The 14,891-nt window shown below is 35.0% G+C and overlaps 1 protein-coding gene across 3 annotated transcripts in view; it reads left to right on the top strand.

The window, feature by feature from the left end:
* The window catches only part of MAN1A2 (mannosidase alpha class 1A member 2), a 164,466-nt gene that overhangs the window by 121,339 nt on the left and 28,236 nt on the right, over positions 1–14,891 (top strand). For 2 of the 3 annotated variants that reach the window (XM_012458861.2, XM_012458863.2), the window contains exons 9-11: positions 5,867–5,982; positions 9,848–10,067; positions 12,768–12,940. In XM_012458861.2, coding sequence (XP_012314284.1) covers positions 5,867–5,982; positions 9,848–10,067; positions 12,768–12,940 — 509 coding nt within the window. Of the gene's footprint in view, positions 1–5,866; positions 5,983–9,847; positions 10,068–12,767; positions 12,941–14,086; positions 14,111–14,891 lie in introns of those variants that run through there. The other variant, XM_012458862.2, reaches the window with a different exon arrangement.

Below are 14,891 nucleotides of genomic sequence, written 5' to 3'. Positions count from 1 at the left end.
CTTAGTAGATGGAAAGAGTAATAGCAAGCAAACAAGACATAAATAATTGGAATATTAGGTATTCATAATGAAGAGTAATGCATTATGTATATATTTTTCATTTTATAATTATTTTATTATGATAAAACATACTTATTGACATTAAATTTACTATCTTAACCATTTTTAAGTGCACAGTTCAGTTGTAAATATATTCACATTATTATACAACAGATGTCTGACAATTTTTCATCTTCCAGCACCAAAACTCTTTATCTTTTGGACACTAACCCCATTTCCTAGAGGCCCTTGATAACCACCATTCTCTTTGCTGTTTCTATAATTTTTTACTATATTAGATACTTCAGATTAGTGGAATAAAAAAAAAAAAAAAAGAATATCATTAAACTAACAAATCTTAGTTGAAAGAAAATGGCTTTTTTTTTCTTTCCTGAGACAGAGTCTCATTTTATTGCCCAGGCTGGAGTGCAGGGTTGTGATCTCGGCCCAGTGCAACCTCTGCCTTCCAGGTACAAGGGATTCTCACGCGTCAGCCTCCCAGGTAGCTGGGATTACAGGTGTTCACCACCATGCCTCTCTTATTTTTGTATTTTTAATAGAGATGGGTTTTTACCATGTTGGCCAGGCTGGTCTGGAACTCCTGACCTCAAGTGATATGCTCGCCTCGGCCTCTCAGAGTGCTTAGAATTACAGGTGTGAGCCACCACACCCAGCTGCAAATGGCCATTTTATATGACGTTCAAAACCTGGCAAAACAAATCTATGATGGTGATAGAAATTAGAAAAAACGGTTGTCATTGGGGGTTGGGTATTGACTGTGAAGACCACATGAGGAAAACTTGTATGATGCCAGAAATATCTATAATTTTATCTTGGTGGTGGTTTCATTGGTGTATACATATGTAACCATCAGAATTATACACTTAGGATTAAATAAAAAGAAACGAGAAATAATAGCATTTGAGATGAGGTGAAAGTAAACTATGGGCATATTGCCTTTTCCCCCATTTATTACTTTCTACACAAAAGGTGATTTTTCATTGTATATGTTACATGTATCCACATGACTGTGTCTAAAGTTAAAATTGAAGGGCTTCTTCCTTAGAGCATCGCTTGAGCCCAGAGTTTGAGATCAGATCTTTTCTACGTGTACACCAACATTCTTTAAACACACATTTTTAGAAGTATCAAACTATGTAATTCTGAAATTTACTCTCCCTGTCCACTCAACAGCATAATAGACATTTTTAGTGTCAGATTATAGATTCACCTTGATTCTCTTTAATAGATTGTGCAGTCTTCCATAGTATGTTTATATTGTAACTTCTCCTCCTCCCTAAACATTTCAGGTTATTTTCAGTTTCTTACTAATGAAAATAATTCTCATTAACTTTTATTACATCTATATTTGTATATTTCTGTAAATACTGTTATAATTCCAGAACTACAATTTCTAGGTTAAATTTTGTTAGCTACTACAAAATTGTCCTTCAGTTTCAGCAATGGGGACCATAATCTTGTCAGCATTGGATATTATCAGTCTTTTAAAATGTTTGCTGATCTAATAGACAAAAATGGAATCTCATTGTTTTAGTTTGCTTTTCTCTGGTCACTGGTGGAATTGGGCATCTTTTCTTATGTTAATTACCAGTTGGTGTTTCTTTTTTTGTTAATTGTGTGTACCCTATTTTAATTTTCCCTATTTGTCAGGAGTTGTAGTTTATGACAGTAATCTTTTTCTTGTTACGAACGTTGCAAATTCTTCTCCATTTCTTGTCTTTTAGATTTGTCTTTTAGCTTTACCTTATGAAGTTATCCATTCTTCCTTTATGACTCCTTCATTTTGTATTTTCCTTAAAATCATTTACTTAGGAAGACCAGATATGTTCTTATATTTTGTTCTGGAAACTTATTCTTTTGTGTTTTACTAATAAATAATTAATCATTCACAAATGTATTTTGTGAGCTAAATATATGAAAATTAGCATTTTCCCCCAAAATGAATAGCCAGTTTTGGCCATAAAGCACTAAATAATCTATCTTTTTCTCACGAATTTAAAAACCAGGGATAGTACTATATGAATGAATGAATGAGGGTTATACAAAATGTAATTTTGTTTTTAAATGCAGAGAAGAGGATGCCAGTTTTGAAACAGAGTTCGAAGATATAGGGCAGGGTTTGTAGAAGGTCAAGGATAAAAGAGTGGGAGCTGTAGTGTCGAATTGGATAGGTTTAAAAGTATAGGTGGGATGAAATAAGAATGTATCTAGGACAAATATAGGCATACCCATGTGCTTATATATTTATCTCTATGCTTTGCTTTATTGCACTTTGCAGATATTGCAGGGTTTGGTGTGTGTGTTTGCAGATTGCAGATTTGTGATAACCCTGTGCTGAGCAAGTCTACCAGCACCATTTTTTTGACACCATGTACTCGCTTTGTGTCTCTGGGTCGCATTTTGGCCATTCTTGCAATATTTCAAGTTTTTTCCTTAGTATTATGTCTGTTACAGTGATCTGTAATCAGGGATCTTTGATATTACTATAGTACTTGTTTTGGGTAGCATGAACAGCACCCATAGAGAATGACAAACTTAATAAATGTTGTGTGCTCTACCAACTGGCCATTTCCCTGTCTCTCTCTTTTGGCCTCCGTATTTCTTGAAACATCACAATATTAATATAAGGCCAGTTAATAACCCTACAATGTATGCCTAGTATGCATCAGTAAATATAAACGCTTCAATGGCCTCTAAGTATTCCAAGTAAAAGAGTCATATGTCTGTTCACTTTACATCAATAGCTAGATATAATTAAGCTTAGTGAGGAAGGCACGTGGAAAGCCAAGACAGTCAAAAGGCTAAGCCTCTTGCACTAGTTAGGAGGTTGTGAAAGGAAAGGAAAAGTTCTTGAAGAAAATTAAAAGTACTATGCCAGTGAACACATGAATAATGAGAAAACAAAACAGCCATATTGCAGATATGGGAAAAATCTGAATGGTCTGGGTGGAAGATCTAACCAGCTACAACATTCGCTTAAGCCAAAGCCTAATCCAGAGCAAGGCCCTAACTTTCTTTAATTCTGTGAATACTAAGAGAGGTGAGGAAGCTGCAGGAGAAGAGTTTGAGGCTTGCAGAGGTGGGTTTACGAGGTTTAAGGAAGGAAGCTGCCTCTCAAACATGAACATGACAGGTGAAGCAGCAAGTGCTGATGTAGAAACTGCAGCAAGTGATCCAGAAGATCTAGCTAAGCTAATTGATGAAGGTGTCTACACTAAACAGATTTTCAGTGTAGGTGAAACAGGTTTCTACTGGAAGAAGATGTCATCTCACAGCTAAGAGAAGTCAATGCTTAGCTTTCAAGGACAGGCTGACTCTTTTTGGGGGCTAATGCAGCTGATGATTTTAGGTTGAAGCCAGTGCTAATTTACCATTCTGAAAATCCTAGTGCCTTTAAGAATTTTGCTACATAAACTCTCTGTGTGGTCTGTAAATGGAACAACAAAGTTCAGATGACAGCACATCTGTTGATGGCAGAGTTTAAAGCCCACTGTTGAGACCTGCTAAGCACAAAAGATCTCTTTAAAAATATTACTGCTCATTGACAATGCACCTGGTCTCCCATTTTCTGTGGTGAAGATGCCCAAGGAGATTAATGTTTTTATGCCTGCTAACACAACATCCATTCTGCTGTCCATGGGGCAAAGGGTGATTAAGACTCTCAAGTCTTATTATTTGAGGAATGCATTTTGTAAGGCTACAGCTGCCATAGGTAGTGATTCCACTAACAGATATCAGCAAAGTAAATGGAAAACCTTCTGGGAAGGATTCACTATTCTAGATGCCCATAAGAACATTTGTGATTCGTGGGAGGAGGTCAGAGTATCAACATTAACAAGAGTTTGGAAGAATTTGATTCCAGTCCTGTTGGGTGATTTTGAGGGATTCAAACTCAAGTGGGGTGAGTAACTGTAGATGTGATGGAAATAGCAAAGAAGTGGAGCCTGAAGATAGGACTGAATTACTGCAGTCTTACGATAAGACTTGAACGAATGAGGAGTTGCTTCTTACAGATGAGCAAAAAAAGTGGTTTCTTGAGATGGAATCTACTCCTGGTGAAGAAGCTATGAACATGGTCGAAATGACAATAATGATTTAGAATACTACATAAACTTAGTTGATAAAGCAGTGTCAGGATATGATGAGGTGAATCCAAGTTTGAAAGAATTTCACTGTGGATAAAATGCTATTAAACAGTATCACATGCTATATTACAGAGACATCTTTCATCTTACAGAGAAATCAAATAGGAAGAATCAGTCAGTGCAGGAGACTTTATTGTCTGATTTTAAGAAATTAGCCCACCCACCTCAACCTTCAGCAGCTACCACCCCAATCAGTGAGCAACCATCATCATCAAGGCAAGACCATCCACCAGCAAAAAGAATATGACTTGCTGAAAGCCTCAGATGATCATTTGCATTTTTAACAATATTTTTAAAATTAAGATATGAACATTGTTTATTTAAACATAATGCTGTCAATACTACTTTTATACCTACTGGGATAACAAAAAGTGTGTGTGACTAACTTTGTTGCAATATTTGCTACATTGCAGTAGTCTGGAAACAAACTTGCAGTATCTCTAAGGTATGCCTGTATGTACTTAAATTTGTATAAATAGTAACCTAGGATAGCAGGTCAACAGCTATTATTATATTATGCAAGGTTATATTATAAAGGAATTCTTGGGTTATTTTTCTTTTTGTAGATGTATTTTAATTTATTATCTATGGCTTAGGAATTACCATTAACTATTGTATAATAACATGTTTAAGAGTGAGCTCTTTTTGATTAACATCAAATTTAAGTTGACCTTTCATACTTAGTCATAACTTATTTATTTAAAGCTATTAATATATAAAGGGTAATTATCAATTCTGGAAAAGTTTGGCTCTATTACAGTGTACAAACTGTAATTCAAGAAAAAGACTACTAAGTATATGATGTACCACATCCAGAGAAAAAATATTTTCTAGAAAATTGGATACACATGGCCAGGTGCGGTGATTTATGCCTCTAATCCCAGCACTTTGGGAGGCCAAGACAAGCAGATCACGAGGTCAGGAGATTGAGACCATCACGGTCAAACCCCATCTCTACTAAAAATACAAAAATTAGCTGGGTGTGGTGGTGCATGCCTGTAATCCCTGCTACTTGGGAGGCTGAGGCAGGAGAATCGCTTGAACCTGGGAGGCAGAGGTTGCAGTGAGCCAAGATTGTGCCACTGCATTTCCAGCCTGGTGACAGAGCAAGACTCCATCTCAAAAAAAAAAGGAAAAGAAAAGAAAATTGGATACACATATAGAGGAAAGTGATTATGTGTACACTTATGGGACTAAATTCGAAGTATGTTGAAAATAAGATTGTCAATATAATTTTAAATTATTGACCTGTAGGCCGGGCGCGGTGGCTCAAGCCTGTAAGCCCAGCACTTTGGGAGGCCGAGGCGGGTGGATCATGAGGTCAAGAGATCGAAACCATCCTGGTCAACATGGTGAAACCCCGTCTCTACTAAAAATACAAAAAATTAGCTGGACATGGTGGTGCGTGCCTGTAATCCCAGCTACTCAGGAGGCTGAGGCAGGAGAATTGCCTGAACCCAGGAGGCGGAGGTTGCGGTGAGCCGAGATCGCGCCATTGCACTCCAGACTGGGTAACAAGAGCGAAACTCCGGCTCAAAAAAAAAAAAAAAAAAAAAAAAATTATTGACCTGTAACATAGTCATTATAATTGAAAATTTTACTTTATTTGTCTTATCTTCCCTTTCCCTTACCTCTGTCCTTCTGTTTCTCCTTTGTTACAGATCATACATCTGTCGGCGGTTTGGGAGACAGTTTTTATGAATATTTACTGAAAGCATGGTTGATGTCAGATAAAACAGACCATGAGGCGAGAAAGATGTATGATGATGCTATTGAGGTGATTATTTCCAGAACATTTCCATCTACTTAACATATTGAATGTACAATGTATTTGGTAGTGACTAGATGAATATCCTATAACCGTTTTATTATAGACATTCAGGAAATACATATAAGTATTTTATTATATGCATTCACGCTAGGGTTTCTTGCAATTTTAATAGAAAAGCCTCATATTAAATCTTCTTTTATTTGTGGCATTTTAAAGAAACTTTTGAAGAAAGAATTTATTGTAGGCCAGGCACAGCCACTCACGCCTGTAATCTCAGCACTTTGGGAGGCCGAGGTAGGCAGATTACTTGAGGTCAGGAGTTTGAGACCAGCCTGTAAAACCCATCTCTACTAAAAATACAAAAATTAGCTGGGCATGCTGGCACATACCTGTAGTCCCAGCTACTCTGGAGGCTGAGGCAGGAGAATCACTTGAACCCGGGAGGTAGAGGTTGCAGTGAGCTGGTATCTCATCATTGCACTCTAGCCTGGGTGACAGAGTGAGATTCCATCTCAGTCAGTCAATCAATCAATCAATAGAGTGAGAATCTGTCTTAATAAATAAATAAAATAAGATAAAGATAAATAAATTTATTTTAGTGTATTCATGAAAATTGATTTTAACTACTTTTAGTTATGTTTACAGAGACTGGAAAAACTTCTGATTTTATGTACATTTTCATAAACGTTTTTTCTTTCAAATGAACCCTTGAATCTACATATTGAGAGCCTTATGGGTAAATAATTAAAATAATGACAACACACTTACATAGTATTTTCTACATGCCAGGCACTGTTCAAACCCTTTTTTTTTTTTTTTTAACATATATGAGATCATTTAATCATCACCATTTTATACATGAGGACCTTAAGGAACAGTGAAGTTAAGTAACTCGCTGAAGGTCGTATTGCTGGTGATTGACAGGATCTGGAACTGAACAGTCTGTCTGCAGAGCATGTGCTTTTAACCACCGTATTATATTGTTTCATATTTAAATGACTTCATATTATGATATTGTGACAGTTTATAATTGGAACAAGATTCCTTCTAGGAAGATTTTATATGGAGTATTTCTAAGAAAAACCTGTGAAATAGAAAAGTAAGTTTAAAAGTTTGTTAAGTAAATGTGTTTGGCAGGTTATTAGCTTCTTGCTCTATTATAAACCGATATTCACTTAATGATTTAATTACTTTTTAAAAATTATATATTTTGTATATACTATATCAACAGCGTGCTGATGTAGTCAGTAATTAGTTGTCAGAGTTAAAATTTTTGTTTTTTGTTTTGTTTCATTAAACTAAGAATCTTACCCATTTTATATCCTTACTTTTTAGGCACCTAACTAATTTGCTACAGTTGTTTTAAAAAAATGCACAGGAGTTGAACTTAATATGTGGCTCACAGCGTTTTGCCCATTATAGGTACTCAATAAGTGTTTGTTGAGATACTGTGTTAAATAATAAACAAGGCCAGGCGCAGTGGCTCATGCCTGTAAGCCCAGCACTTTGGGACGCCGAGGCAGGCGGATCATGAGGTCAGAAGTTCAAGACCAGCCTGGCCAACATAGTGAAACCCCGTCTCTACTAAAGATAAAAAGTTAGGTGGGCATGGTGGTGCATGCCTGTAATCCCAGCTACTCAGGAGGCTGAGGCAGGAGAATTGCTTGAACCTGGGAGGAGGAGGTTTCAGTGAGCCGAGATCGCACCATTGCACTCCAGCCTGGGCAACAGGGCGAGACTCCGTCTCATAAATAAATAAATGGAACTAAAAGTACAACCAAGAATGTAAATTTTAGTAGGAGAATTTTATTCTCTTTTATTAAAATTTAAACCTAGAAAGTTTTGTGATCCAAGATACGTTATTATCTGGGAAGAATTTAATATTATTAGAACCATATTGTTGAAAATAGCTCTTAGTAATTCCCACTAGACTGTGGGCTCTTTTGAGGGGAGAGACTAAATTGTTTATCATTATCTCAGCACATAGTATGATACTTCAAACATAATAGGTATTCCATAGTATTTGATAAATGCATGAATATATTTAATATTTTTATATTTGAGAAAATGTAATATATGATATACCATGCAGTAAATTAATTTTTGCTGTTTTCTTGTAATTTTCTTTAAAACCATTTTGACTTTTGCTTAATTTTTTCCAAAGGAAAAAAATATGTATTTATCATTGCTTTTTTAATTGTACATGCTTTGAAAGGCATGTCTGTTTTAAAGTTAACCTTATAAATTCACATTATTTTCCATGAATCATCTGCTGTATGTTATGGATCCTGTAAATATTTCTATACTTTCTCTCTTTGTCCTGTTTTTATTAGTTTTATTAGTTACTGAGTCAAGAATAGGTACCTAATAAATGTTTTCTAATAACGGTCAGCTTTCACTTTGAGACATGATCGCAAGTATATAGTTTTTGCAGTGTTAATTATTTTCAATAACTATTCTGTTAGAGTATTGTAAAATAAATGACATATGGAATGTTTGAAAGAGATAGGAATGACCACTTAAGACTCATTCTAATTTGAAGTGCATAATTTTTAAACTTTGTCTTTCTGAGCTATTTTACTTAAATTATTCCATACCCACCCTACCTTCTCCTATCCTTATAGATACCCATTTCCCTGGTTCCTACTTTCTTTCAAAATTATTGGTAAAAAGCCCTAACTGCCTTTTACTTTAGTTATAGTAAGTCCATGTGGATATGCTTGGATATCTTTTAATTGTAATATGGTAAGAATTATGTTATAATGAACAGAAATTACAAACATATGGATAGCATCCTTTAGGCATTTATGGAATACCTTATATGTGGAAAACATGCTGGTATCATGAGGTTCAGAAAGCTGAAAAATCCTGCCCCATACTCAAAAAACTAATTTTTTTATTTGTGTTTCAGAGTACTATGGTTAAAAGAAAACAATGACAAAAGCTTATAATCCAAAGATAATTTCTTGCTATTTTGGTTTTCAGCCACCTCTCATTCCCCTAACATCAAATACAGTTATCTAAGAGCACCATTCATTTATAAAATTACTTAATAATTAAACATGTGTTGAGCGCACACTACATTATGTGCCTTCTGGAACATAGGTGATGAGTAAGACATAGTCACTCCAGTTCTGTAAAACTCACATTATTATTACAGAGAATATAGAATAAAATTTTCCAAGGCTGATTGTTACTAAACTTGTCAGAGAACAACTGACCATGAAAATATTTCTTTTTGTCAGAAAGAAAAGTATAGCCACTAATCATATATAATAGTTTCTACTAAAGAAAATTGAGTTAATGCCATTTCTTATGCTTTTCCATAGAAATACCTCTAAAGGTAGAAAATAGCTCATCTCAGCAAAGTCTAAGAACATATTTCAAAGGAGCAAAGCTTTTGATAATCTCATTGTAAAATGAAATGTGATTGTTATACTCTGATATACTTGAGTTTAATATAGACTATTTCTCTCACCACTCTCACATCCTTTGAGTAAAATTTATATTCCAGCAGGATAGACAGTGTTTATAATATGGCTTCTCTTACCCAGACAAACCATCCAAAACAAATGCTTAAGTTTGAGAAGTAAGGGAACTAAAGATAATATTATATAGAAGGTAATTTTTAGGCCAAGTCTCCCCTCTTCCACTGTGTCTTATTATGGTAGTAATTCAGGTATTTGTTCCAGATTATATGCAATTTGATCACCCACTCCAGCATTTATATTAATTAAGTCTCCTAGTTTGGGAAAGTTACTACTTTATAGAATATCACATTTCCCAGGTTTTATAATGGCCAGAAGGATATAGTAAGTTTGAACACTACTAGTTTGCTTCTAAAATTTTGAATATCTTTTCTTTCCTATAGGCTATAGAAAAACATCTTATTAAGAAGTCTCGTGGAGGTCTTATCTTTATTGGAGAATGGAAGAATGGGCACTTGGAAAAAAAGATGGGGCATTTGGCCTGCTTTGCTGGGGGAATGTTTGCACTAGGAGCAGATGGTTCCAGAACAGATAAAGCTGGTCATTATTTAGAGCTAGGGGCAGAAATTGCACGTACTTGTCATGAGTCATATGACAGAACTGGTAAGAATATTAATAAGGCTAATTATTTAGTCTAAAATAATCTCTAAGTTAAAAATGTGTCCGGGAATAAGAAGGAGAATATATAGGCACTTTTTACTTCGATAGTTTATACCAACATGGCAAATCATTTTCTTAAGAACTTGAATTTTAATTCTGGAAATGTGTCTCTGCCTTATTTTTTAAATTCTGAATTATACCGTTTCTGTTAAAGATTTTGAAATTATTATTTGAAAGATAAGAATTGTGGGGTACTTGGGAATATATGGAATAACATTTATTTTAATATAAGAATCTATTTTTGCCATTTCAGCTTCTATAAAAAAAGTTATCTAAAAGAACATAAAATTTATTGATTTAGGCTATATTGCCTTGCCGATCCTCTAGTGATAAAAAGAATAACCAAAAGATAATAGTATTTATCTTTATTGATATCTAGCTAACTAGTAGTTTTCCAGTTAGTTCACCAATAGTTTTTGGAATTGTTTATGGCTTTAATTAAAGATCCCCTGACATTGCATTTGGCAAATATTTTCTGAACTTAAGTGTCCTTACATGGAAAAGGAGGTGATTCTTAATCCTGACAAAAATTGGTTTAGTTGGGGCTGGAAAAAAATTTATTATTATTATTATTATTTTTTGAGACGGAGTTTCGCTCTTGTTACCCAGGCTGGAGTGCAATGGCGCGATCTCGGCTCACCGCAACCTCCACCTCCTGGGTTCAGGCAATTCTCCTGCCTCAGCCTCCTGAGTAGCTGGGATTACAGGCACGCACCACCATGCCCAGCTAATTTTTTGTATTTTTAGTAGAGACGGGGTTTCACCATGTTGACCAGGATGGTCTCGATCTCTTGAGCTCGTGATCCACCCGCCTCGGCCTCCCAAAGTGCTGGGATTACAGGCTTGAGCCACCGCGCCCGGCAAAATTTATTCTTTTTATGTATAAAGTACAGATGTACATATAGTCATAAATAGATATACAGTATATATTTGGTATTAAAATTTTATGGAGGAAGAAGGCAATTAGGTTTTTTTTAAAAAAAAAAATGCCAAAAGGTTTCTTAGGGGTGCGGTAATGAAAAGGGGGCTGAGAAGCACTGGACTAGACCTTCCAAGGCTTTCTCTGGCTTTAAAAATGTGAGTTTCTATGTGAAGTAATGGATGACTTCCCTGAAAGCCAAAAAACTAGAAATTTCAATTTGATTCCAGAAGTTAAGTTGTTGGTTTTATAAAATAACTGAATTTCTGTTTTAGGGTTAATTTATCATCAGATACCATGAAACAAATATGAGTGACTTAAAATTTATGCTAGTTCATCAATATGTCAAGTTATTTTTATACAGTCAGGAATTAAACCTATGGCAAAATTGATTTTTCAGTTCTCTCGTTAACTAAAGCAAGGGTTCCATTTCTTGAAAGAATATAAATTAAGAGGACAGTGAAGTAGTGTTATTTTAGGGTAGCTTAAGTGTTAGTATATATTACATATAAAGGCAGTAATCTGAGTTAGAAATAGAAGCTAAATTATCATGTTGATATAGAATGTCAATTATATACACAAAATATAGCTAAAATTAGTCAAACATTGAGGAACAGGATGGATATTCAATTTTATATTAGGATCCATGAGAATAAGGATTGTGTATTTGCAGCTTTTGACCAAAAAATCAAATAATAGACCTAAGATAATTGAATTTCATATAGCATACATACTAAAATATGGTATAGTTATTGCAATTAAATATTTACTCTATGAAACACAGAACAGCCATTATATGCCAAGTATTATGCTAGATGCTTATAAGATAAAGTATGAACAAGAGCTATTTCCTGCCTTTCAGAAATTTATAGAATACCAGAGTTATGAAAGGATTCCCTTATATTTCTGATTTTCATGTTTCATAATGACATTGCTGATGCTGATTCTTGTTCTGATTGTCATTTTCACATTGCAAGTTGATGAACCTGTGATCCTCTTTGTTATGGTAAACCAAAAAATGATTACTAATTGATTTGTGTCCAGCATTTTCAAGACTTCCATTGTTTTTACATGTCTCTAATCTCAATTTAGATCCTTTAGTTAAAAAGTGCAATCCTAGTTTTGCTAACTTTCTAGCAGGTTATTACATACGCTGCTGTGTTTTCTTATACCTTGCTATAATTTTTGGCCACCATATTTTAAAATATCTATTCACTTCTCCTTAGTAGTTATTCTAGCTAAATGTATACTGTAATTATCTACAGCTAAATCAGTTCATGATCTGAGCTCTAAAATATTTTCTTATATGTGCGTATTATAGGAAAATGTCTTTTAAATTGCCTTAAAAATCCACAAAGTATCATTATCTATATACTTTTATTTTGGACCACAATTGACTATATTAGGTGCAAATGTCTAGGTTTGCATTTGTTTCCAAGAGATTACTAGACTCTTATTGGTAGAATTAGATTTAGCAGTATGTTGATACACATTATTCTGAGAAACATTTTAAATCAGAATAATAAGAATAGTTATAAGTCTATTTTAAGAAAGCCAAATGTGGATCCTTTAAAGTGACTCATTTTGCACTAAGTGCAAACAGCAATAATAAAAATAAACAACAAAAATTACTTCATATTCCATTCTTTCAGGGAAGAAAGAAGTCCTTGCAAACAAACTTAAATGGTTTATTTTGCTCAGTTATTTCTTTTGTCGTGTTACAGCATTAAAGCTAGGTCCTGAATCATTCAAGTTTGATGGTGCAGTGGAGGCTGTGGCTGTCCGGCAAGCTGAAAAGTATTATATCCTCCGTCCAGAAGTAATTGAAACCTACTGGTACCTGTGGCGATTCACTCACGATCCAAGATACAGGCAGTGGGGCTGGGAAGCAGCTCTGGTAAATAAGCCAGTATTCCACTTTATCTGTAAGAGTGTTTAGTCACGCCCTCCTATGATGCCATGCATCCTCACCCAAAATACTAAATGTACGTCATTTTTAGTACCTGTAGGGCAGTTTTTGTTTATCTGATGCAGAAACTCTTAATTAGTCAATTTAAGTTTCTTGGCAGTAGAAATAAATCTTTTGATCCAGTTTTGTTCTCTATTAGGGCTACTTTCCTACTAGTATTCATGCATTATTACATAACTGTAGGGAGTCATTTAAAAGGTACTTTTTCAGTACAATTCTAAAATTAATAGGTTAATTTTCTATTCTGTTCTCTTACTGCTTACTCACTGAAAAATAACACTGCAAAATTGCCTGGGTTCACAGCCTGGGTAGATGACATCCTATTTACTTCAACTTACGTTCTGAGTATTTCCTCAGAGCATCACTGTAAATTGTTAAAACTTTTCTAGATTGAAAGGTTAAAAATGTATCTGTATACATATAGATATATTTCAAAGGAAGAATTTTTAATGGTTAGTAAGTAAAGGAAGAAAGTGGTTTACTCTTAAATGCTAGTCTTTCAGGGAATCCATGGCTATCAGTACCTAGGGAGGAAAAAACTACTAGTCTTTTATGAAAGTATAGCTTATTTCCAGGGCTTAGGGATTATTTTATTCTTTAAGATTTACTAATTATGATAAATAACACTAATTATGGTGACTATTGGTATTCTAATTGTTTACCTTACAGTCTAGTTAGAATCACTAAGGATATCCCCAAAGAGGTCAGTAGTGCTGGTTAATTGCCCAGACAAGAATGTACGAGATATGTTTTAGGGCACGATGTATACCAACTTATGTAAAGAGAATGGTTTCACAGTGGCAAAGTGGGAGAGAAGCTTGGAGGCATATGTAGACAGCTGTACACACCAAATCAAAAGTTCTTAGTTGTTCAAGAAAGAAGATGTATGTACGCAACTTCCTCCCCCCAGCACACACTCCCTGAGTTTCTTCTGTCTGCTACTAAGTGCTGTCATATGGGAAGTGGTAATATAAAGTTCTTTGTTTGTCTAAAAAGCCTTTCAAATCTTATTTTTCTTTTTTTCTTACCAATTTCTGCCTGCAAAAGCTGTCTGACTTTGAGATTTCCTTACAGAACTGCTAAATGGTTTATAAAGGGGAACTCCTGAAGGCTTTTTTTTCAGTGTGGAGTAAGAAAACAGAAGGATCTGATTGTAATCCACAAATTGATGGGTTTGGAAGACCACTGCCATAACCTAGGAATAATGTGAGATCTTGAACTAAGGGGAGTACGCTTATTTTTCACTTGTCATTCAGACCTTGATAGTCCTCCTGGACTTTCACAATAAGAGCATATTAATGGAAGCAAGTGGTTGGTTACACAGGACAGGAACAGATTTAGCATTTATTGATGCTGCTTTTCCTTGGCCCCTTGGATCCAGAATGGGGAGGACAGCTCCTAGTGAAACTCTCTCTGTGTAGGAGGGTGCTGCCACAGTTGAGAAGACAGCCCAGCTATTGCCATAGTGGTTTGGGAATAGAATACACACACACTTCTGTTGTTAGCAGTGGACTAATGCTTCTGTAAATTAAGCACTGTTTTATATAAGGGAACTAGATACGTAAAATGATCGTATAATGAATCTGTTTCACTTTAATGTCCCCTGATAGTTAATGCTTCTTATTTAGAGGCATGAGGGAGGTGTGTCTGAATCATGTGGGGAGTAGAAAGTGATGGCAGAAGCAGTTTTTGTCATTGAAGAATAATTTAGGATAATTCATCCTTTCCTAAGGTCCTTTTCTCCTGTGTGCTTTTTTCAAGTATGGCCCTACTTTTATTTGTTAAGGAGAGGTGTGACAGAGTCAAACTTTAGCCTACGTCTGTCTAAATTTGAAATATAGGAGGTAGAATTTTGCTTTCATATCCTATATGGACAAAC

This window comes from Aotus nancymaae, unplaced genomic scaffold (genome assembly GCF_030222135.1).
Source record: "Aotus nancymaae isolate 86718 unplaced genomic scaffold, 86718_ANA_hifiasm-v0.15.2.pri h1tg000007l, whole genome shotgun sequence".
Classification (NCBI taxonomy): Eukaryota; Metazoa; Chordata; class Mammalia; order Primates; family Aotidae; genus Aotus; species Aotus nancymaae.
This window is presented reverse-complemented; position numbering and strand designations above follow the sequence as displayed.